Source organism: Urocitellus parryii, chromosome 11, assembly GCF_045843805.1.
Source record: "Urocitellus parryii isolate mUroPar1 chromosome 11, mUroPar1.hap1, whole genome shotgun sequence".
NCBI classification, from domain to species: Eukaryota; Metazoa; Chordata; class Mammalia; order Rodentia; family Sciuridae; genus Urocitellus; species Urocitellus parryii.
In genome coordinates, this window is record NC_135541.1 from 41,953 (window position 1) to 63,250 (window position 21,298).

The window sequence follows — 21,298 nt, forward strand, 5'->3', positions numbered from 1 at the left end:
GCCTTGTGGAGGTGCAGCACAGCCTGGGGTCCTGTCTGGGCTCTAGTGTGAGGTTCTGTGGACAAGTGTGCAGCATGGCTGAAAGGGAGCATTAGTGCCTGGGGACTGCAAGGTAGCACTTTTGCAGGGGGAGGCAGGGGAGGTGGGCTACTAACCTGGTCCTGAAAATTCCCTGTGACATTCCAGATTTTGGGGTTGGGATCACTTGTGGAGGATAGGCCCTCCACGCTGCCATTACTGTCTGGGCACCTGGGAAATGTGTGACCTTCTTGCATTTAAGTCTTGGGGACTCTGACTTAGGCTTGGAGTGAGGGTTGGCCCCAGGCTTCTGGCTTCCCCTTCCCCATGGTTGCAAACTCCTGCTTCTGTGGCTGAGGGTGAGTACACTCTTGATAGTTCCTAGTGACTCAGACCAATTGGGATAAGCATAAAAACCGGATGTGTGCTCAGGTTGGGGGGTGGGCAACTAGAAGGGAAGGTCACTGGATTCCTGGGCTTTAGTGCCCAGTCACCCCCAACCTGAACACAGGCAGGCGTGGTGCCCACAGAGCAGGCGCTGCTGATGCTCCTGGGAGGCTGGAAGCTCTGGTCCCCACCTGAGGAGATGCGGTGGAGAAGAACCCAGCCCGGGTCGATTGGGAGGCTGGGCTCAGGTGGAGCCCAGCCCCTCCCAGAAAGGCTCCTCCCCCCACCCCTGAGTAGGCGGGAAGCCGTCCCACAACCCCGCCCGCTCCTGGGAGGCGGGGGCAGGAGGATCCCGACCCAGGGACCCAGACCTGTCTGCCGGCTCGGTCCCAGCCAGCCGCCGCTGGGACCCATGGGGAACAGCCACTGCGTCCCTCAGACCCCCAGGAGGCTGCGGGCCTCCTTCTCCAGGAAACCCTCGCTGAAGGGAAATAGGTGAGAGGGGCGGCCTCGGCCACCCGGGAACACGGTCTCCCTCGACCCGACCGAAGGCCGAGTCCCAGACCCCCTTTCACTCGTCCCCAGAGAGGACACCAGGAGGAAGCTGGCGGGCCTGTTCGGGTCCGAGGCTGGCCCCGACGGGGACGCGGCGGCAGACAAGATCTTCTACTACATCCCCGGGACGGTGAGCCGAGGGCGTGTCCCGCCGGAGCGGCAGCTGCCCGCGGTGTCGAGGCGTGGAGCGCCCGGCCGGGGTGGCGAGGCCCCCATCTGTCGCCAGGCCTGGGGTCTGAGTGCAGCTCTGCGCTCTCTTCGGTGTCGTATGCCAGCGCGTGCGTCGCGGTTTTGCACAGCTAAGGGTCATCCCAGTCAGCTCAGGGGATTTAGATCCAAAGGGAGGTGAGGAAGTGGACACTGCCCCGCCCTGGGAAGCTCATCCGCCGAAAGTCTAGCCCAGAACGAAACCCAGACTGGGACTGAGTCAGTGGTGAGCCGCGCGCCTGGCCTGGGGGCGGGGCTTCTCGGGGGTAGGCGGCGCCGCTTAGATCTCCAGCTCACCCGGTGCAGCGCTCGCATCTCAGTTGCAGTTCTTTGGGTGATGTCTCTTGAGAAAGTAAAGGGTTTCAGGCGACAGAGAGCCAGCTGGTCACCTACTGCAGGCCTTTGTTTCTCCTTCAGGATCTCGCAGGAAGGTGCTCCCAGATATCCACTGCCCACTGCAATCCTACCTATGCTGGTGTCTCCTGCCCCAGCACAGAAAGGAAGTGACCACTAAGCACTTGTTGAGGCTACTTCTCCTGAAGGAACTGGGGGTGCTCCTGTGGGACGATGGACTGGCTGAGTAGAGGAGCCCTAGCCTCTTTTCCCAACAGCTGGCACTGGTTTGGGCAGAACCTAGACTGACGCTCCCTCCTGTAGGACCCTGCCTGCAGATCTTATGCTAGGAGTGGGGGCGAGGACTCTGGGCCAGGCCTGAAGTGGCTGGCATGGGCTCCCAGAGCCTGCCTTTCTCACTGTCCCACCAGGCTGGGACCCCGTGTCATCTCCTGTCCCCTGTCTAAGGTCTCAGGGCTCTTGCAGTCAGCTGCTGGCTTCAGAAACTATGCTGCCTCAGAGAAGGGGCTACATCTCAGACCCTGACTCTCTCTGTTCAGCCCAGGATAGGCAGTGTGACCCTGGAGGGAGTCCCATGAGGCATGGTGTCCCTAGTGGTCCTCCCTTGGAAAAGGGTCAAGACCCCTTGAGCCTTGGGAGATAGGGGCCAGGGAGGGCCCTGGCCAGGCTTGGACAGCATCCATGCTTCCATCCCTACTGTAGTTCCTAGCTGTCCTTCCCGGGCCCCAAAGCTGACCTAGGCCACAGGACCAGTGGCATAGCCCTTACGGATTCATGGCCTATTTTTCCCAGAGTGTCATCTGGAATCATTTCCCACACTGGGTGTGGGTGCAAAAGGCCCCACCCAGAGGCAGAGAAGCCGGGGGAACTGTGATCTGTCTGTTCACATTCCTAGGCTTGCCCAAGGGGCAGCTTGACTTGGCCAGGACACAGCAGCCCTGCAGGTAACCCAAATGTGACCCCCAATAGAATTTGCCCCTAGGCTAGTAGGTCACAGTCCTCTCCAGTCCCTTAGCACCTGACTCCTATCTGACCCTGGCTCTGATATCAGAGCCCCCATTTGTAGAGAACAAACTCCCTGCCAGGACTACCTAAGTGCTGTGTAGACATTGGCCCTTCTTCCTTCCCTTCAGCATAATGCATTAACACCCCCCCCAGCACGTTCCAGGCCCTGGAGACTCAGCAGTGGCAGATAGACAGGACGACTAAGTAGAAATAGAGTAAGTCAACTGTGGTCAGACAGCTAACTAGAACAGGAAAGGCTGGAATTTTAGAAGAGTGTGCAGCCAGGGAGAAGGTGAGAGCTGAGCAAAGTGGAGAGTCAGTGCTGAGTGGCCCCAGCCAAGGGAACAGCCTGATTCAGACATGTGCCTGATTTGAGAGAAAGAGAGGGAGAAAGAGTGGAGGGGCAGGTCGCAGAGAACCCTTAGTTATTGCCGTTTTTGTGAGAGAGACTGAGGCCCATGCTTGGTATGCTAGAGCAACTAGCACTTGAGCACCCAGAACTCATGTTGGTATCCAAGCAGGCTGCAGTGGGAATATTTACACCAAGGAAATTGGTGGATATTACAGATCAGGGCTTGGGTTTTTGCTTTTTTTTTTTTTTGTCTGTTTTTGCTTATAGAATCAGGTATTAAACATTTACCAGTTTATTGGTAAAAGGCAGGGTTTTATGCACTACCTCACCCAGACACCCCAAAACTCCTTTGAAAAGTCTGGGGAGATTGAACAAACAAAACAGAGCTGCAGAACCAGGAGGAGGTGAAGATAAGGGTTGACTCCACCGAGTCCCAACTTCTCTGTCACTGCTAGACCAGGTAGCATGGACTGGGGAGCTGTGTATGTGTGCATGTTGTGTATTCTGCCACCATTCCATGTATACAGGCTGTGTGCATCTGCCTGTGTGTGTTGTGTGGCCTGGCATGGACAGGTCAGGCCTATGTGGGTGGCTGAGTAATGAGTTGGGGTTGCTGGCCCTATCTGGCCACTCCCCAAGCCCTACTCCCCTAGGACTTTCCAGGCCTGGAGAATCAGCCAGAGAACTTGGAGCAGCCCATCCTGAGTGTGTTCAAGAAGGGGCGGCGGAAGGTGCCCGTGAGGAACCTGGGCAAAGTGGTACACTATGCCAAGGTCCAGCTGCGGTTCCAGCACAGCCAGGTGGGGGCTAGGGGGCATGCTCAGGGACCCATACCCCACCATCCTGTCTGACCCAGTCCCTCAGATGGGCATCTGCTCTCCCCAGGATACCAGTGACTGCTACCTGGAGCTGTTCCCTTCCCACCTCTACTTCCAGGCTCACAGTTCTGCAGGACTCACATTCCAGGTAAGGGGCCTGGGCAAGGGTGGGGGACAGGCCCCTGAGAGTTCCTGCAGCTGCTACTACCTGTTCTCTGGCAGGGGCTGCTGCCGCTGGTGGAGTTGAGCATCTGCCCCCTCGAGGAGACTGGAGAGCATGGCTTCCAGATCACAGGTATGTGAAGGACACTGGCCTCCTAGAAGGTGCCTCCCAGCCAGGGCCATGGATCAGTCTGCACAGATCCCTTGGAGAGGGGCCTGTGCTTGGACTCGGGGGCTCCAAGCTGGGGCCCACCTCCGCCCACACTGCTCCTCCACCCCCAGGCCCACTGCCCGCCCCACTCCTCGTTCTCTGCCCCAGTGAAGATGAGCTCCGCTGCTGGCTCTACCACTTGGAGAAGCAGATGGCCCTGGTCGGGGGGCTGCGGCGCTGCCACTCTGTGCCCCCGCAGGTCAGTGTCAGGAACCTGCCAGCCCCTCCCCCCTCTTTCCCTGCCAGCCTACTCTGATGGCCTCCTCCACAGGGCCCCTCAGGGGATGAGCTCCCCTGGTCCCTGCAGCGCCGTCTGACCTGGCTGCGGAGGGCATCTGGGCGTGAATCTGTGGGCAGTGCCATCTGTGCCTCAAGGGTCAAGCTACAGCACCTGCCTTCACAGGTGGAGGGGATGTGGGGCAGGTAGAGGGGAGGTGGGGCAGCCCCTGGTGCCCAGTCCCACCCATGCTGTCTTTTGACCCCTTGCAGGAGCAGTGGGATCGGCTCCTGGTCCTGTACCCCACATCCCTGGCCATCTTCTCTGAGGAACCAGATGGGATTGCCTTTAAGGTGGGCCCTCCGCAGGGTGGACCTGCCCAGGGAGGCATGCTGTGTGGAGTGGGGGCGGCAACTCGGGGAGAACCTGTATGTCCAGGCCTGTTGGGACAGAGCACAGGGCTCCACCCATCTGGCTCACTGCCTGGTCAGTCTGGTCTCGGCTCTGAGGTGAAAGAGTTCCTCCCTGGAGCACCCTCCTCATCCTGAAGGGCCCTCAGCCACCAGCCAGATCATCGCCCTTGGGCAGGTGGCATGAGGTGGGACCACTCCTGGGAGTCATTGGTATGTGCCCCCGCTGCCTGATGGGCATGTGCCTACATGCCAGTGAGCATGTCACTGGTGTACACTGAGGAGACACACAGGGGCTTCCCTGCCTGGGGGTCCGTCCCCATCTGCTATGTGAGTTGGTGAGCAGACCTGGGTGAGGATGTGCCCAGGACAGACTCTAGCTGCCCCGCTCCCTCAGGGAACTGGCCTTGGTGCTGGACTGTCTGGGTGCCCAGCCCAGCTCTGGAAGACTGGGGGATGGGGCCAGGCAGGGACTGGGGCTGCTCCCAGGAAGGCCTAGGCCTCACTCACTGCCCACAGGGGGAGCTGCCACTCACTGCCATCCACATCAACCTGGAAGAGAAGCAGACCCGCTCATTCCTGATCTCAGGTCGGTTCTGACCCAGACTCTGCCCCTGCCTTGGGGCCAGGGGGAAGGGGGGTGAGCCTGGTGGACAGCCCAGCTCTTTATGGGACTCTGTGGGGTACACCTGTGCTGCCAGGCCCCACCTCATGGAGTCTGTGTACAGGCCGACTCATCCATACCATCCGGGTGCTGTGTGCCAGTCATGAAGATTACCGCCACTGGCTGCTCTGCCTCCAGACGGTTTCCAGACAGGATGGGGGCCCCCTGCTGCTCGACCCTGAGAGCTTCCCAGGCCTGCAGGGGCCCACACAGGTGAGGGGCAGCAGAAGTACCTTGGCTCAGGCCCTGGGGATAGAGGGGTGGGTCCAGACATGGGTGGGTGGGGAGAGGGATGGGCCACCCAGCTCATCCCCTGACTGCCCAGGTCACAGGTGGTGTCCGAGGCTCACTTTCCTCTGATGGACGCACCAGCTGGGATTCAGGGTGCCCAGCGCCCCCCTCCAACCGCACCAGCCACTCCCTCCCTGAGTCCTCAGTGCCGTCCACTGCAGGCTGCCCTGCTCCTGCCCAGCCTGCACCTGTGAGTACCTGGGGGAATGGCTGAGGAAGAGGGGTAAGAAGCATGAGGCTTCTGTGTGCCTGGGAGACTGGTTCCCACGCCTCATCAACCTGAGCCTGGACCCTGGTTCCTGGGTTGGGGGGACTTAGACTGGAGGGAGTGCCATGGGGCCTCAGAGGACTGAGTGGGAAGGGCCAAGAGAACTTTCTGGAAGGTTTTGGTCCCCCACAGGGCCAGCCCAATTCTGAATCTGACTGTGCCAGCATTGGCCAACGGAGAGCAGATCTGAGGCGCAGCAGCCGGTCGAGGGGCCAGGCCCGAGGGGAGCTGCCTGGTCCTGCCGTACCACCACACTTGCATCTGGACCTGACCCAGGTGGCCCAGCCCTGCAGGGTGGCTTTCCCTCCTGCCCTGCCTCCCGGCCTGGTCTCTCAGCCTGGCTGGGCCTGCAGCTCCCAAGGCCTCTCATGCAGATAGAGGTTCTGCCTCTTCTAACTCCAGGACTGTCTCTTCTACACCTTGGTTCAGGTGGGCAGGCTGGGCCTGGAGTGTGGCCCAGAGGCCCCAGAGCAGCCCCTGGAGGCACCACACTCCCCGCTGTATGCTGATCCCTACACCCCACCTGCCACTTCCCATCGCAGGATCGCAGACATCAGGGGCCTGGATGAGGTCAGTGGCCTGCGGGTGACAGGGCTGAATGTGCCACAGCCTGAAGTCAGGGAGATGCCAGAACCTGAGGTTTGCTCAGGCTCTGACGGGAGGCTAAGGGGGTGCCTGGGGCAGGGATCCCTGTGCTCCCTGGTGGCCCTCTCCCAGGGCCTCACGTTACCCACATTCTCCTGGCAGTTCCTCAGTGCAGCACGAAGCTCACCTGCACCAGAGCCTTCCAGCCCATTCCCCTTGGTCCCTGTGTCTGTGCCTGTCTCTGACCCCTGCTCTGGACTCTCCAGCTCTCCTGGCCCCCCAGCTCCCCATTTGGTCTCCAGGAAAGGAGCCCTGCAGTCCCGAGCTTCTCGGAGACACCGGGGCTCCATCAAGGACCGGGGTCCACAGCCCCCAGATTCCCCTCAGCTTGTGAGTAGCAGCCCCCACTGTGGGAGGAGGAGTGAGGAGGCCCAGTCCCTGGGCCCAAAGGGTGCTGGGCAGACCTAGAACTTAGACCTAGAGAGAGAAGCAGGAGAATGTGGGGCAAGCAGGACCAGGAGACAACGAGGGGAGGGTTGTGGCAGGTTCTAGGCTGATCTTTGTGCTCCCTTCCCGGGGATCTGCCCTGCTCTCAGACTTGTGGTTTGGGGTTCCCAGGTCTCCCCTGCCAGGGAAGTGTCACCCAGCCCTCTGCCACCTCCCTCAGGTGAGTGGGTTCCTGCCTCCCTGGGGGTAAGTAGGAACCAGGATGTAGCTTCCTGCAGGCTGATGGGTCTCTGCCCTCCCTCCCAGATGGTGACAAGACTTCATCTTCCTCCCACCAGAAATGGCCTCGGCTCCGAAGGCTTGAGGCAGAAGGGGGGCTCATCCAGTGGATCTGATGGCCCCCGGCCAGGGCTGCTTGTCAGAACCACAGTTGTCCAGTTCTGACCCTGGAGAGGGACCTGCAGTCACCTCATCTTTTGACCCATGTCAAATCCCCAGCGTGGGTCTGACCCCAGCAAGTCCAAGGAGTGTCCAGGACCTGAGGGCAGATGGGTAGCAGCCGGAATGGCTAAGAATAGGCGCCTCATCCCTGGGGACACCCTGGCTGTGTAGCTGACCACAACCCAGCCAGGGTCTTCAGGGAGGTGCTGAACATCTGCAGATGCCATCTGCAGCTCTGCCCTCAGGGAGGGGACTTAACCTGGAAGTTGGGGGCCACATGGATGTGCAGGACAGAGGGCTAGGTCAGATTGGCAGGGTCTGAGTGTGTGAGGTTGGACATGAGGCTCCTCAGTCTCCAGGTGTGAACCGGCACAGGCAGAGGCACGAAGGTGTCCCTCAAAGTGGGCCGGGGTGGGGGTCAGCGCTGGGGTGTATGGATGGGGCTAGTCAGACACCGATGCCATAAACAAGGAAGAGAGAGGAGATTTTATTGGTGCTGTCTACCTGTGTCCTCCACCAGGGAACCAGGAATCTCCCAGCATCCTGAAGACCCTGTGCACACTGCCCTGGGCAGACCCCCTGCCACTGCTCTGCCACCTCCGGCCCCACTCACCTTCCCACCCCATCTCTGACCCTCTCAGCCTTGACCTCCACACCAGCTGACCCAGGGGAGCAGGGACAATTCCAAGCCAAGTCCTCATGGGTGAGGCCACCAGGTTCGGCCTGAAGCCTCATCCCGGTCTCCTCAGAGGAGCCAAGGTCCTGCCCCATAGACTCCCCACCACAGGGGCCGCAGCAACCACCGGAGGTGTCTGGGTATCTGCCCAGGTCTGCCCACCACCACTACCTTGACCACGTCCTTGGGGGCTCAGGGTTCAAGAGGCTCTTGTGAGCAGGGCAGATGCCCTAGAACTTGCCCCTAGCTCCTATGGCCCCTAGCATCCCTGTCCTGACCCCACCCCAACCCAGCACTGCCTTGCCCCTCTCTGCCACTCCTAATTCCAGTATCTTCTCCTGCCACTTCCCCCCAACCTATAACCAGATGAAACACAATGCCCAGTTAAGTTAGATTTCAGATCATCAACAATAATTTCTTAGTGTAAATTTATCCCAAATATTGCATGTCTGAAATTCAAATTTAACTGGATGCCCTGTGCTTTTCATTTGCTAATTCAATACCCTATTAACTAGTTCCCTGCTCAGTCCCTACCCACCCAGAATTCCAAATTTCCTTCCTCCAAAGGGAGGGGAGCGGCCTCAGCCCCAGGCTGGGCCTCAGGTGGAGTCCAAGGGAGCCAGCCCCACAGACGCTGGCTCCCTCCTGGACGCCCTGGAAGACAGGGGTCAGAGGGCAAGGAGGAAGGCAGCACCTCCTGGCACCATGCTTGTCTCCTGTCCTGCGTCTTCGTGGTCCAGGTCTGGCTGCTAGGAGGTGGGACTTGGGCTGCGGCTACAGCTGCGGCTGGGACTGCGCCCTCGCCTCACACGCCTTCGGAAGTAGCGGATGGCAGAGATGGTGCCAAGGTTGGCCAGCAAGACTGAAAGAGAAGCACAAGGTCTCCTGGTGCCGGCTCCTGCCAGTCATCCCCTTCTGGCCACATGACTCAGTCCTCAGAGGGCAGGACAAGGCCAGCGGGACAGAGCAATGGGGTGGAAGCCGGTGGGCAGGGGAGAAGCAGGGCTGGGGAGAACCTGTGCCTCCAGCGCACACCTCCTCCCTCGGTGCACACCTCCTCCCTAGGGCCCAGGTGAGGCTGAACAAGGAAGCCCCTCCTTCTGACTCCTAGGCACAAGCTCTCTCTGTCCCCAGAGCCCCACACCTGTTTTCCAAGCGTCCGGGGTATGTAGATCTGAGGTTCTCACAGCCCAGGTGGCAAAAGCCACAAACACCAGACACATGTCCTTCTGACTGAAGGGAGAGGAGGCCAGGGGACTGCAGAGCTCCCCTAGGAGAGAGAAGTACACCAGAGCTTGACTGCTGCACCCCGAGACACGCCTGCCAGGACACGTCCACCCTGGGACATGTGTACCCGAGACACAGCAGTCCTAAGAATCACCTGTGCTGCCATCACCTGCCTCACTCAGGCCCAAGTCAGAGCACCCCCAGGGGTACCTATCCTGCTAGAGGTGATTTAGACATGGGCTTTCCCGGCATTTGGGCCTGGACTCAGGTCAGACCCCTGAATGGCCATGGTGCCTGGCCTCAGCCGCCCCATGTGGACTCTGTCCTGGGATTCCTGGAGCTTGCCCTGACCTCCCCACAGGTTCCCAAGGCCCCCCCACCCAGAGGCTGGTGACCCAAGATCATGCTCCCTCCCCACCCCCATAGCCCTTCTGGCTGGGCTCCCTGGACAGTGTGTTCCCAGACCTGGATGGACTTAGGGCCTAAGCAGAACGCACCTGCCCGCCTGACCGCCAGGCTGAGTTGTTCCACTGTGGCTGGGCTGGGCTCAGGCGAGATCCTGGGCCCCACTTCCTGGGGGTGCTCTGAGGCCCGCAGCTGGAGAAGGGATGGCAGCACACCCCCAAACCCATCCTCCTCCAGGAAGTGTTCGTAGGCCTCAGGGATAGAAATGGGCACCGGGTCACCAGGGGGTGCCACTGGCACAGCCTCGACCCTCGGGGGCGGGGCTGCAGCTGGGGAACAGCACCCCTGATGCTGGGGCATCTGGCCCTGGAAATCCCGGAAGAAGAACTCGCATGTGTCCGGCCACTGGACTTCGCCTAGTGCCTGGCTGGCTCCCTCCTCTGCCACACTTTCGTCCTCCTCCTCAATGGTGTCACAAAAGAAGAACTCATAGGCCTCTGGGAGGGTTACTGCATAGCTGCTGCCCAGTCCAGGCCTCACCGAAGCAGAAGGGGCAGGGGGCGGCAGGTGCTTGAGGATCCGTGGCTGGGGGGGCCGGGGCCCGACTGCCACAGCGTTCCAGGCTGCAGACCCCTCATGGCCCCCCATTGCCATTCTGAGGGCTGAGGGCCGGGGTGTGACTGGAGAGGGTGGGCCCTCGGCCCCTGCTGACCTTGGCTTCTCCGGTCTGGGCACTGCCATAGAAAATCGTACCTTCTTCCTCTTGGGAGCCTGCATGGGGCCCTGCAGGGGCTCGCCCTCAGGGGGTCCTGGGGTCCCTTCAGAGGGCTGCTCTCTGGGCTTCTCTTGGGGTCCCCCAGGAGGAACCATCACCTCTGTCCCCACAGTGTCAGACCCTGCTTGGGGGACAGGGGCCCAGGAGGGCTCAGCAGCACTGGCTCTGGGGGCAGGTGTGGATACAGGTGCTTCAGACTCAGCCTTGGAAACAGAGTGCGGCAGAGCTGTGCACGGCAGGGCCACAGAGACAAGAGTAGAGGAGTCCACCACTGCTGCAGGCAGGTCCACACACACTCTTGGTGTGGAGACAGGTGTAGATCCAGTCTGGACACGCTGAGGCTCAGAGGCAGATGTAGACATGGCCGTGTCAGGTTGAGGCTTGGAGGCAGGTGTAGATAAAGCCTCATCAGGTTGGAGTTTGGAGGCAGGTGTAGACAAATCCATGTTGGGTAGACTTTCAGAGGGAGATGTAGATGAAGCCATGTTGGGTTGAGGCTTGCATGCAGGTGTAGACAAAGCCACATCAGACTGAGGTTTGGAGACAGGCACAGACAAAGCCACATTGGGTTGAGACTCAGAGGCAGGCATAGACAGACCCACGTTGGGTGGAGGCGCAGAGGCAGGTGTAGATGAAGCCAGGTCAGACTGAGGTTTGGAGGCAGGTGTAGAGAGAGCCACATCAGGTTGAGGCTCAGAGTCAAGCACACACAGATTCGTGTTGGGTTGAATCTTGCCAGCAGGTATAGACAGACCCATGTCAATTTGAGGCTTGGAGGCAGGTGTAGACAGAGCCACATCTGGCATAGCTGGGGAGACATTTGGGTGGGTTTCCTGAACAGACATGGATACCGTGTGTAGCTCAGCTCTAGGAGTTATTCTGATCTGGTCTGTACCTTGCTCAGTGACAGGCACAGGGGTACACAGACCCCAGCCTGGCCCTGGACGGGCAGCATGCTCAGGGGGAAGAACACTCAGCTCCGGAGCACCTGCAGAGTCTGGCTCCAGTGTGTCCTCCTGGGCTCCTGCTGTCAGCTTTGCTGCCGCAGCCACAAACCCCTTGCCCCTGGACCCAGCCAGGCCAGTGCCCTCCTCAGGCCTGGTCTCAGTGGACAGCAGGGAGCCCAGATGGGCAACAGCAGGGCCTGGGGCTCCTGAGCGCCCTCCCCCCTTTGCACCCACAGTACGTCTCTTCTTGCGCCCAGGGCTCCGTGCTGGGGCTCCAGGGCTGTCGGGGGGTTTCTGGGAGGTGGGGCTGAAGCCAGGAGACTCGGGACTCCGAGGGGGCTCACCAGGGGGGCAGGGGGCCGGGCCCTGCAGGAGCCTCTGCATCTCCTCTCTGGAAGCTGCTGACCGTGGGAGAACTGAGCACTGACCGGGAGGGGCAGCACCTGAGCCAAGGGACAGAAGAGCTTCTGACTGTGCGGACGTGCCGGCTGCCTGCTGACCAGGTCCCAGAGCCAGGACAGGCTCACCCTGAGACCTTCTGACCAGCTGTCCTGTGGCCACGGCGTCCTCCTCTTCACAGCTCTGACAGCCCCTCCTCCTGGGAGCAAGCTGCCCAGTAAGAAGGGGTGGGGGCCCAGGGGGGCTGCTGCCACTGCTGTCCCCTTGGTCAATATCACTGGACAAGAGCTCATCTCCAGAGGCTAGGCCAGCCTGCAGGAGACCACACTCATCAGCAGTGGCAGAGAACTCAGCCCAGTCCTGGTCACTGAGCTGGACGCTGTACTGGAAGTTGTCCATCATGGGTCAACAGAGGTGCTGGAGAGGCCGCAGAACTTGGGGCCGGGTGGAGTCTTCACAGGTCCAGGCTCTGGGCACCAACCTGCTCACCTGGCTACCACCCCACCCACCCCAGGGGTGCCCCCCTTCTCCCTGGTACACCATCTCCACCCTGAAAGAAAGCAAAAACCTTTCTTCTGAATTAAAAAAATCCTCGGCTCCCACTTGCCTGGTCTCCTAATCATCTCTAAATGGTAACTTTATCACAACACACTGCCACCTTCCTGCAATCAAACTTGACCCTGGATTCGTGGGTAAACCAGCATTCATGGCATTTGCCTCCCCCCCCCCCCCCAGCAGCCTGAGCCCTGCTCAGCAGCCTCTCTGACCTCCTGACTGCCTCCGCTCCCTCAGAGCAGACTGCACCAGGACAACCCGCCAGGGATCAGGGCCCGGAGATGGTCAGCCCTGGGCGGTCCCAGCATGCTCTAGTTGGCAGCAGGTCATAGACTGGAGGCTGCAATGTCCAGGAGGTGACCAGCCTTGGGCAATGACCTTCACCAGCTTCGGCTGGGACAAATTCCTCTGAGCTCACCAAGGTCAGAGCTGGCTCAGGGGTCAGCAGGAAAAGCTGGGGCTGGATGTCACAGAGCAGAGCTGAGTCCCTGACCCCCGATGGCCCCTCCCGTGATCCTCAGGATCTGCACCCCTGGCTGAGTTCACCTGAGCTGGTGAGAGCCAGCCTCTGCCTCCATGGGGGCTGCTCTTAGGCTCTTGGTGAGACACTGCCAGACCCAGAGGAAAGGAGGTCACTGGCCGGGACAGTCCTGAGCCAAAGCTGCCTGGAGACCAGAGTAGGGTGGCTCTCTGCCCACTGACTCGAGCCCTCCTCTCTGCCTGGGGGCTGTCTGCTAATGGGAGCCTTGGACAGGAGTGTGGGGCTGATCACCTCCTACCTGGTCTAGGCAGCCAGCCGGGCAGTGGGACTGGGAGTTCACACCGCCCATTCCAGGGCAGCATGGTGCTCTGCTCTCCCTGCAGGCTCCACCCCTACTGCCCAAAATACCTCATCCCTGGGCACACATGACTCGTGCCAGTCAGGGCTCAGGCCACAAATAGATGGCATTTGAGGAGCCTTCAGTTACGTGATGGACATCGTCCTGGTGCAGATCCAGGCCCAGAGTTGGTGCCAGCAGAGGTCACAGCAGACTCTGGCCAGAGAATGCTGACCAGTGACCAGCCCTGCACAGGCCTCCCTTTCCCAGCAGGAGGCTGCCTGCACCTCCATCTTGCCACAAGCCTCAGGCCCCCAGCGTGTCTCCCGCCCAGCTTTTCAGATGAACCTCACCCACCCAGGGCAGGATGTGCCTCCCTGGCCGACCTCCTGGGATCACAGAGTCCCCCCGAGGCACGGCTGAACCTGATGGTGGACTTGAGAGCAGGTGGGGCCATTCTTTGCTCTCTGGGGAGGCCTCCCATCATGGGCCTCAGAGAAGGTCCGGAGGGCTGGGGGTACAGAGTGGTTTCATTCCTGACTCAACTCTTGTGGACAGACCTCAGGAAGAGTCTGGTAGGGCGATACAGAATCTTTGCCAGCCCCTGAACACTTCTCTGAAACTCCTCCGTTCTGAGAGGGGAATCAGGATGACCCTTATTCCTGAAGGTTATGAGGCACAGAGAGGGTGAGTCATGGGCACACAGCCACAAAGTCAGTGGCAGAGTTGGGTCACATGACCCTGTCCTTAACCCTGCTTCAGCTGCAGAGCAGGGGCACCCTCCAGGTCCTCGAGGGCAGGATTGGTGGCCCTTCTCAGGCCCCGAGTCAGAGGACAAGAGGAAAAGCAGGGGAGTCAGACGACATGCATCTGAACAGGACAGGGAGCAAGCTCATTCACAGGCAGCGTGTTCTGGGAGATGGAGCAGGAGTACCCAGAGGAGCCCAAGGCCTCGATGAGCCAAGAGGCTGCAGGGCCCGGCAGGAAGCTGATGGCAGGCCAGGTGGAGGGTTGGCTCTTGGATCTGAGTGTGTGTGCCTGCAGGAGGTGCTGGGAAGTGGGTGGCAAGGCAGACTTCTGCAGAAGGGTGTGGCACTGAACAGGCACACCTGGGTGGGCAGCCCACCTGCTTTATCCCTAATGTAGTGCTGTACCCTTGCACTGAGAGGAGTGCCTTGGGGTGACAATCTATGCAACTAGCTACTTTTGACATTGGGGTAGTCGAGAGAAGGGCTGTGGTTAAAAATGGCTACAACTGGGTCTCTACATCCCAGTTGAAACTCAATACTATATTCCGAAAATGGACCTCAAACTTTCTGCCTCTCACCACCTGCCTGGGGCAGGCCAGCCCAACCTGGCTGGAGCTGTGAGAGGAGTCCTACCCCACCGCGCTGCGAATCTGCTCCCCAACTCCAGGCTGCTCAGGGTTCAGGAGGCAGCCATGCCAGAAGGGGCTGCAGTGGAGCGCCCAGCCGGGGCTGGCCACGTGCACATCTGCTGTGTGGCTGTCTGCCTGTGGGTGAGGTGTCCCGGCTGGCGGCTGTGCAGGCAGGACTGCTGTGAACATTCTGGAGCTTTTTCAGGAGCCCTGGGTGAGCTGTAGAAGGTTCTGCCCAGGGAGGCCCCAAGCAGTGTGCCGACACATCCCCCAATCACAGGGCAGGGGCTCTGTGGCCTCCTTTGGGCATCTGTCTCTGCCACGCCATCAAGTTACTGTGAGGGTCAAACTTCATCACTGCTGCTGTGCGGACCTGCTTCTGTGGTGCGCCCTACCACTCTGTGCCTGTGTGGGTTTGCAGTGTCTCCTGTTCCACCGTCTTTGTGCTGGGTGCTGGGATGGAAGCCAGGGCCGGCAATGTGGGCAAACCTCATTGAGCCACATCCTCAGCCCAATTAAGCATGACTTTTGATGAACAGAAGTTTTTAATTTAACATAGTACTTTTGCCAACAATTGTTGCTTAGTACTTTTTCATTGTTTTTTTTTTTAAGTAATATCTTTATTTCATTTTTTTTAATGTGGTGCTGAGGTTTGAACCTAGTGCCTCACGCGTGCTAGGCCAGCGCTCTACCACTGAGCTACAACCCCAGCTCCACCTGTTCATTTTTTAAAGAACTCTTTGCCTGCCCCCAAACCACAAGAATATTCTTGCTTTCACACAAATCTTCATCGCTTTATCTTCCACACTTGGATCTGCAGCTGCCTGGCACTGGTTTTCCTGGGCCACGGCATACTGCTTCATGTCCGTATGGCCCTGGGGCCCAGTACCACGTCCTGCCGGGCAGGGCAGTGGCATCTGGTCACGTCTCAGAGGCACCACGTGTGTGTGAAGGAGCACACAACCAAGTCCCACAGGGCCCACAGGGAGATGAGAAGACTGCAGGGATCCTGGGGCAGGATCTATCACAGGCTTGGAGAGGGAACACAGGGCCCCAGGGAGGCAGGAGGCCGCTCCAGGCTGGGGAGGGGAGCTGTGGGCAGGGCTGGAGGAGAGGGGGCCAGCAGGTTTGATGAGACAAACCTCATCGGTCAGGTGGAGCTGACCAGCCTTCAGAGGAAAGCCCCTCCTTCATTCCCATGCCCCGTGAACCTTCCTGGTGGTGGCCTGCCTCAGCACAGGGAGGAAGAATAGGCCACGTTCACGACTCAGCTCTACTGTGGAGCCTCCGTTACTGGCAGAGACAAGCACCTGGTCAGTGGGCCAAGTGACTGGGTGAAGAAGAGATGGCCAGACCTATCCAAGCAGCTGAGGGAGTGGGTCAAGGAAGAGTGCTGTACCCCTGAATACCACTAGAGGGCATCAGGACTCCTCAGCGAAAAAGACAACCTTAAAGCCACTCTGCCTGGGGTCCCTGGGTCCTGACCCCTGCCATCCAGATAGGAGAGAGATAAGATGGAGGTTCCTGGAGGATTGCCAAGCCCTTTCCTGAAACCATGTGGTCCCTTTCAAGCCCTTGAACTTGAGACAGCTCTCAAAAGCAAGAGCTAACTTTCAATGAGCCACTAATGCATTCCATGATGTCTTAAATACTCATTAAAGCTGGGCATAGTGGTGCGTGTCTGAACCCAAGTGACTGGGGAGGCTGAGGCAGGAGGATCTCCAATTCAAAGCCAGCCTCAGCAACTTAGGCCCTAGCAATACCCTGTCTCAAAATTAAAAAAATAAATAAATTAAAAAGAGGTTGGGGATGTGCCTCAGTGGTTAAGAACACTTAGGTTCAATCCCTGGCACTAAATAAATAAATAAATAAATAAATAAATAAGCTTGGCAAAGGGTGGGCTTCTTCCTGTTGTTCTGAAACAGTTTTACTGAGGCATTATCATGCATAATAAACTGTAAATATTTAAAGTGTACTATGTGCTAGGCTTTGACATATGAATATACTCAGAAATCATGGCCATAATCCAGAGATGACATCTCCTTTGCCCAAAGGTTCTTGTGCCCCTCTGGGATTCCTTCCTTCCTCCGAGGGAACCATCAGTCTGCTTTTCGTCACTACGAAGTGGCACATGCTTGTTCATACAGTAAGAAAGAGAACAGTATGCCTGACGTGGCCATACAGTATTATTTTGAGACTCACCCATACTACACATATATCAAAATTTAAAAAAAAATTAGTTGTAGATGGACACAATATCTTTGTTTTATTTATTTATTTTTTATGTGGTGCTGAGGATCAAACCCAGTGCCTCACACATGTGAGGCAAGCACTCAACCACTAAGCTACAACCCAAGCCCCATACCAAATTTTTTAAATGATAAATATTCTATTGTTGGATGTATCACAATTTGCTACCACTAATTAATATGTTGGTGAACATTTGGGGTATTTATAAATGTTGGCTATTACTTATAAAGCTGTTTTGAAATTTGTGTGAAAGTTCGTGTATGAGTACAAGTTCTTGTTTCTTTGGGGTAAATACCTGGGAATGGATTGGCTAGGTCATGTAGTGGCTCTGTATTTATCTTTTTAAGAAACTGCCCAGGGGCCTGGGGATGTGGCTCAAGCGGTAGCGCGCTCGCCTGGCATGCGTGCGGCCCGGGTTCGATCCTCAGCACCACATACCAGCAAAGATGTTGTGTCCGCCAAGAACTAAAAAATAAATATTAAAAATTCTCTCTCTCTCTCTCTCTCTCCTCTCTCACTCTCTCTTTTTTTTTTTTTGAAAGAAAGAATTTCATTTTGTGTGATCACACACAGCTATCTCCACACATTTTCTATCAAACATAATAATTCATATGTGAGTGCTGATAAATTAGTGTAGCTGAAAGTCTCCATTATGGGTACAAACAAATGGGGGCTGATGTCCCTCCCATAGTAAATGTCTCACCATCTCTAGGTTGCATATAATAGACAACAACGTGACATCCTGGTAATGAAGAGGAGCCACAGTTAAAATGTACAAAGAGGGTCCCCGTCTGAAACAGGAGAGAGATGGAGCAGAATTCCTGTCTTTTTATTTTTTTTTATTGGTCGTTCATAACATTACATAGTTCTTAATACATCATATTACATGGTTTGATTCACGTGGATTATGAACTCCCCCTTTTACCCCGTATACAGATTGCTGCATCACATCAGTTTCCCTTCCATTGATTGACATATTGCCTTTCTCGTGTCTGATGTATTCTGCTGTCTGTCCTGTTCTCCACTATCCCCCCTCCCCTCCCCTCCCCTCCCCTCCCCTTTTCTCTCTCTACCCCTTCTACTGTAAATCATGTCTTCCATTTGTATTATCTTGTCTTGCCCCTCCTTTCCTCTTATATGACATTTTGTATAACCCTGAGGATCGCCTTCCATTTCCATGCAATTTCCCTTCTCACTCCCTTTCCCTCCCACCTCTCATCCCTGTTTAATGTAAATCTTCTTCTCAAGCTCTTCGTCCCTACCCTGTCCTTGTTTACTCCCCTTATATCAAAGGAGTCATTTGGTATTTGTTTTTTAAAGATTGACTAGCTTCACTTAGCATAATCTGCTCTAATGCCATCCATTTTCCTCCAAATTCTATGATTTTGTCATTTTTTAATGCAGAATAATACTCCATAGTATATAAATGCCACATTTTTTTTATCCATTCATCTATTGAAGGGCATCTAGGCTGGTTCCACAGTCTTGCTATCGTGAATTGAGCTGCTATGAACATCGATGTAGCAGTGTCCCTGTAGCATGCTCTTGTTAGGGCTTTAGGGAATAGACCGAGAAGGGGAATAGCTGGGTCGAATGGTGGTTCCATTCCCAGCTTTCCGAGAAATCTCCATACTGCTTTCCAAATTGGCTGCTCTCACTCTCTCTTTAAAAAAAAATAAAAAAATAAAGAAAGATGAAATAAATAAAATTTAAAAAAAAGAAACTGCCCAACTATTTCCAGTGTGTTTGCTTTTAGTTTTGTTCTGTTGCTTTGTTCTGTTTTTTTATATATATATATATATTTTTTCAAGTTATAAATGGACACGATACTTTCTTTATTTATGTGGTGCTGAGGATCGAACCCAGTGCCTGTCAGGTGCCAGGTGAGTGCTCTACCTCTGAGCCACAACCTCAGCCCTGGTTTTGTTTTGTAATGGTGCTAGGGATGAACCGGGTCCAGGTCAGGTGGTCAGGCACTCTGCCACTGAGCCACCCCCACTGGCCATCCAGGACGGCTGTACAGCTCCACGGTCCCCCAGTGGGGATGGACTGTTCCAGATGCCCAGTCCGTGGCATGGCCAGTCTTGTCTGGTCATGCCAGCAGGTGTGCTGTGGTGTCTCCTTGAGGTTTAATTTGCCTTCCATGTGACATCCTGTGTGCTTTCCTGGATGTATTTGCCATTCATACGTCTTCTTTGGTGAAGTAACTGACCAAATCTAATTTTCTTATTTAGGTTGTTTTTTTTATGATTCAGCTTGAGGATTCTGTGCACACTGTTTATCAGTGTATCTCCACCTATGGAATCAGCTGTCACTGACCAAACACCTGAGAACCAACTGAGAAGGAGGAAAGACTTCTTCAGAGACTTTGGTCCACGGCTGCTGGGGCCCACTGCTTTGGACCCACGTCAAGCTAGCAGCCATGGGAAGGAGCAAGTGCTGGAGGAGGTCTTTACCTCATGGCGGCCAGGAAGAAGAGACAGCAAAGGCCGGGTTCCAGCAGACCCTTCTCCCCGGGGCCCTACCTCCTGCAGGCCTCACCAGCTCCCATCAGTACCGCAGGCCTTTAGCAATGGGCCTGGGGGAGACCGTCACGGTCTAAAGTGCAGCACCCTGCGTGTGACTTGCGTGTGTTTCTCCCAGGCTGAGGCTTAGGTTTTCATTTTCAACAGTGTCTCTTGGAAAGCAAGCGCGTGCGTGCGTGCGTGCGTGCGCGCGCGTGCACACAAGCCCAAAACCCAAGCTTGCCGGGCAAGTGCTCTGCCTTGAGTTACATTCCCAGCCTTCAAATTTTTACTTTTGATAAAGCCAGTTATTCAGCCTTTTTTTTTCCCCATGCACTGTTCTGGTTTTGTATCTAAATTTTCTCCAGAAAGTCCTGTAGTTGGACTTTGCGCTGAGGGCTGTGTTCTGCTTGGGTTGACCTGTGGTGGCATGAAGTAGGGCTAACTGGTTCAGACATGCACATCCAGTTGTCCCTGAGTCTCTCCCTGAAGAGACTTTCCTTTCCCACAGAAGGGTCTTTCCACCCCTGTCCAACGTCAGCTGACCACATGGTACACGGGTCAGTTTCCACCCCTGTCCAACGTCAGCTGACCACATGGTACACGGGTCAGTTTCCACCCCTGTCCAACGTCAGCTGACCACATGGTACACGGGTCAGTTTCCACCCCTGTCCAACGTCAGCTGACCACATGGTACACGGGTCAGTTTCCACCCCTGTCCAACGTCAGCTGACCACATGGTACACGGGTCAGTTTCCACCCCTGTCCAACGTCAGCTGACCACATGGTACACGGGTCAGTTTCCACCTGTCCATGTCAGCTGACCACATGGTACACGGGTCAGTTTCCACCCCTGTCCAACGTCAGCTGACCACATGGTACACGGGTCAGTTTCCACCCCTGTCCAACGTCAGCTGACCACATGGTACACGGGTCAGTTTCCACCCCTGTCCAACGTCAGCTGACCACATGGTACACGGGTCAGTTTCCACCCCTGTCCAACGTCAGCTGACCACATGGTACACGGGTCAGTTTCCACCCCTGTCCAACGTCAGCTGACCACATGGTACACGGGTCAGTTTCTACCCCTGTCCAATGTCAGCTGACCACATGGTACACGGGTCAGTTTCCACCTCTGTCCAACGTCAGCTGACCACATGGTACACGGGTCAGTTTCCACCCCTGTCCAATATCAGCTGACCACATGGTACACGGGTCAGTTTCCACCCCTGTCCAATGTCAGCTGACCACATGGTACACGGGTCAGTTTCCACCTGTCCATGTCAGCTGACCACATGGTACACGGGTCAGTTTCCACCTCTGTCCATGTCAGCTGACCACATGGTACACGGGTCAGTTTCCACCTCTGTCCATGTCAGCTGACCACATGGTACACGGGTCAGTTTCCACCTCTGTCCATGTCAGCTGACCACATGGTACACGGGTCAGTTTCCACCTCTGTCCATGTCAGCTGACCACATGGTACACGGGTCAGTTTCCACCTCTGTCCATGTCAGCTGACCACATGGTACACGGGTCAGTTTCCACCTCTGTCCATGTCAGCTGACCACATGGTACACGGGTCAGTTTCCACCTCTGTCCATGTCAGCTGAACATATGTGGATAAGGGTCAGTTTCTGCTTCAAGTACTGTGAAGAGGTGACTGTCTTCTCTTTTGCATTGTTCCCACAAGAAATCTGCTGTCACCCGTTGTTTTATTATTCCTCCTGAATGTGCCTGTTTTCTCTAGTTGCACTTTTCTTTCTCTTGGTTGCTTTTGGTGGGGGAGGTTCAAAGCTTTATTGGCACATCGTACAGTCCTCCACTTACACTCGACTCTCCGAGTTGTGCAGCTCCATCAGGATGGGTTCTGCAGGGGTCCCCCCGCCAGCTCCAGCCAAGCACAGAGTCACCTTCCATCATTGGCAAACTGGAAGGGTCATGTAAATGGGCGAGCGCCGGGTGGCCTTCG

General features: G+C 56.6%; 2 protein-coding genes across 5 annotated transcripts; one reads left to right on the forward strand and one right to left on the reverse strand.

The window, feature by feature from the left end:
- Positions 1-816: 816 nt before the first annotated feature.
- Positions 817-7,346, forward strand: Plekhn1 (pleckstrin homology domain containing N1). 2 transcript variants are annotated; one of them, XM_077791433.1, is made up of 16 exons: positions 817-900; positions 991-1,090; positions 3,532-3,678; positions 3,764-3,844; positions 3,919-3,991; positions 4,141-4,268; positions 4,341-4,472; positions 4,559-4,639; positions 5,216-5,285; positions 5,425-5,573; positions 5,686-5,841; positions 6,058-6,195; positions 6,349-6,489; positions 6,667-6,894; positions 7,123-7,197; positions 7,269-7,346. In XM_077791433.1, the coding sequence occupies exons 1-16, from the start codon at positions 818-820 to the stop codon at positions 7,344-7,346; spliced, it is 1,860 nt and encodes a 619-aa protein (XP_077647559.1). In that variant the 5' UTR covers position 817. The 2 variants fall into 2 exon arrangements, with proteins under 2 accessions (XP_077647559.1, XP_077647558.1); XM_077791432.1 differs by having other exon boundaries at positions 7,123-7,171; positions 7,258-7,346.
- Positions 7,347-7,863: 517 nt separating this feature from the next.
- Positions 7,864-13,257, reverse strand: Perm1 (PPARGC1 and ESRR induced regulator, muscle 1). 3 transcript variants are annotated; one of them, XM_026414840.2, is made up of 4 exons: positions 13,156-13,257; positions 9,793-11,865; positions 9,213-9,338; positions 7,864-8,930 (listed from the first exon to the last, which is right to left on the reverse strand). In XM_026414840.2, the coding sequence occupies exons 1-4, from the start codon at positions 13,217-13,219 to the stop codon at positions 8,818-8,820; spliced, it is 2,376 nt and encodes a 791-aa protein (XP_026270625.2). In that variant the 5' UTR covers positions 13,220-13,257; the 3' UTR covers positions 7,864-8,817. The 3 variants fall into 3 exon arrangements, with proteins under 3 accessions (XP_026270625.2, XP_026270624.2, XP_026270623.2); XM_026414839.2 differs by having other exon boundaries at positions 9,793-11,283; positions 11,371-13,242; XM_026414838.2 differs by having other exon boundaries at positions 9,793-13,242.
- Between the last annotated feature and the right edge of the window lie 8,041 nt (positions 13,258-21,298).

Bases quoted from the DNA above. Each gene is read 5' to 3' on its own strand.
- Plekhn1 (XM_077791433.1), top strand. From the start codon at position 818: ATGGGGAACAGCCACTGCGTCCCTCAGACCCCCAGGAGGCTGCGGGCC. The intron at 3,679-3,763 runs GTGGGGGCTAGG...TGCTCTCCCCAG, and splicing joins TGCGGTTCCAGCACAGCCAG to GATACCAGTGACTGCTACCT. The intron at 6,490-6,666 runs GTCAGTGGCCTG...TTCTCCTGGCAG, and splicing joins ACATCAGGGGCCTGGATGAG to TTCCTCAGTGCAGCACGAAG.
- Perm1 (XM_026414838.2), bottom strand. From the start codon at position 12,223: ATGATGGACAACTTCCAGTACAGCGTCCAGCTCAGTGACCAGGACTGG. The intron at 9,339-9,792 runs GTGCGTTCTGCT...TCTCTCTCCTAG, and splicing joins CCTGGCGGTCAGGCGGGCAG to GGGAGCTCTGCAGTCCCCTG. The intron at 8,931-9,212 runs GTGTGGGGCTCT...CTTCTCTTTCAG, and splicing joins CCCGGACGCTTGGAAAACAG to TCTTGCTGGCCAACCTTGGC.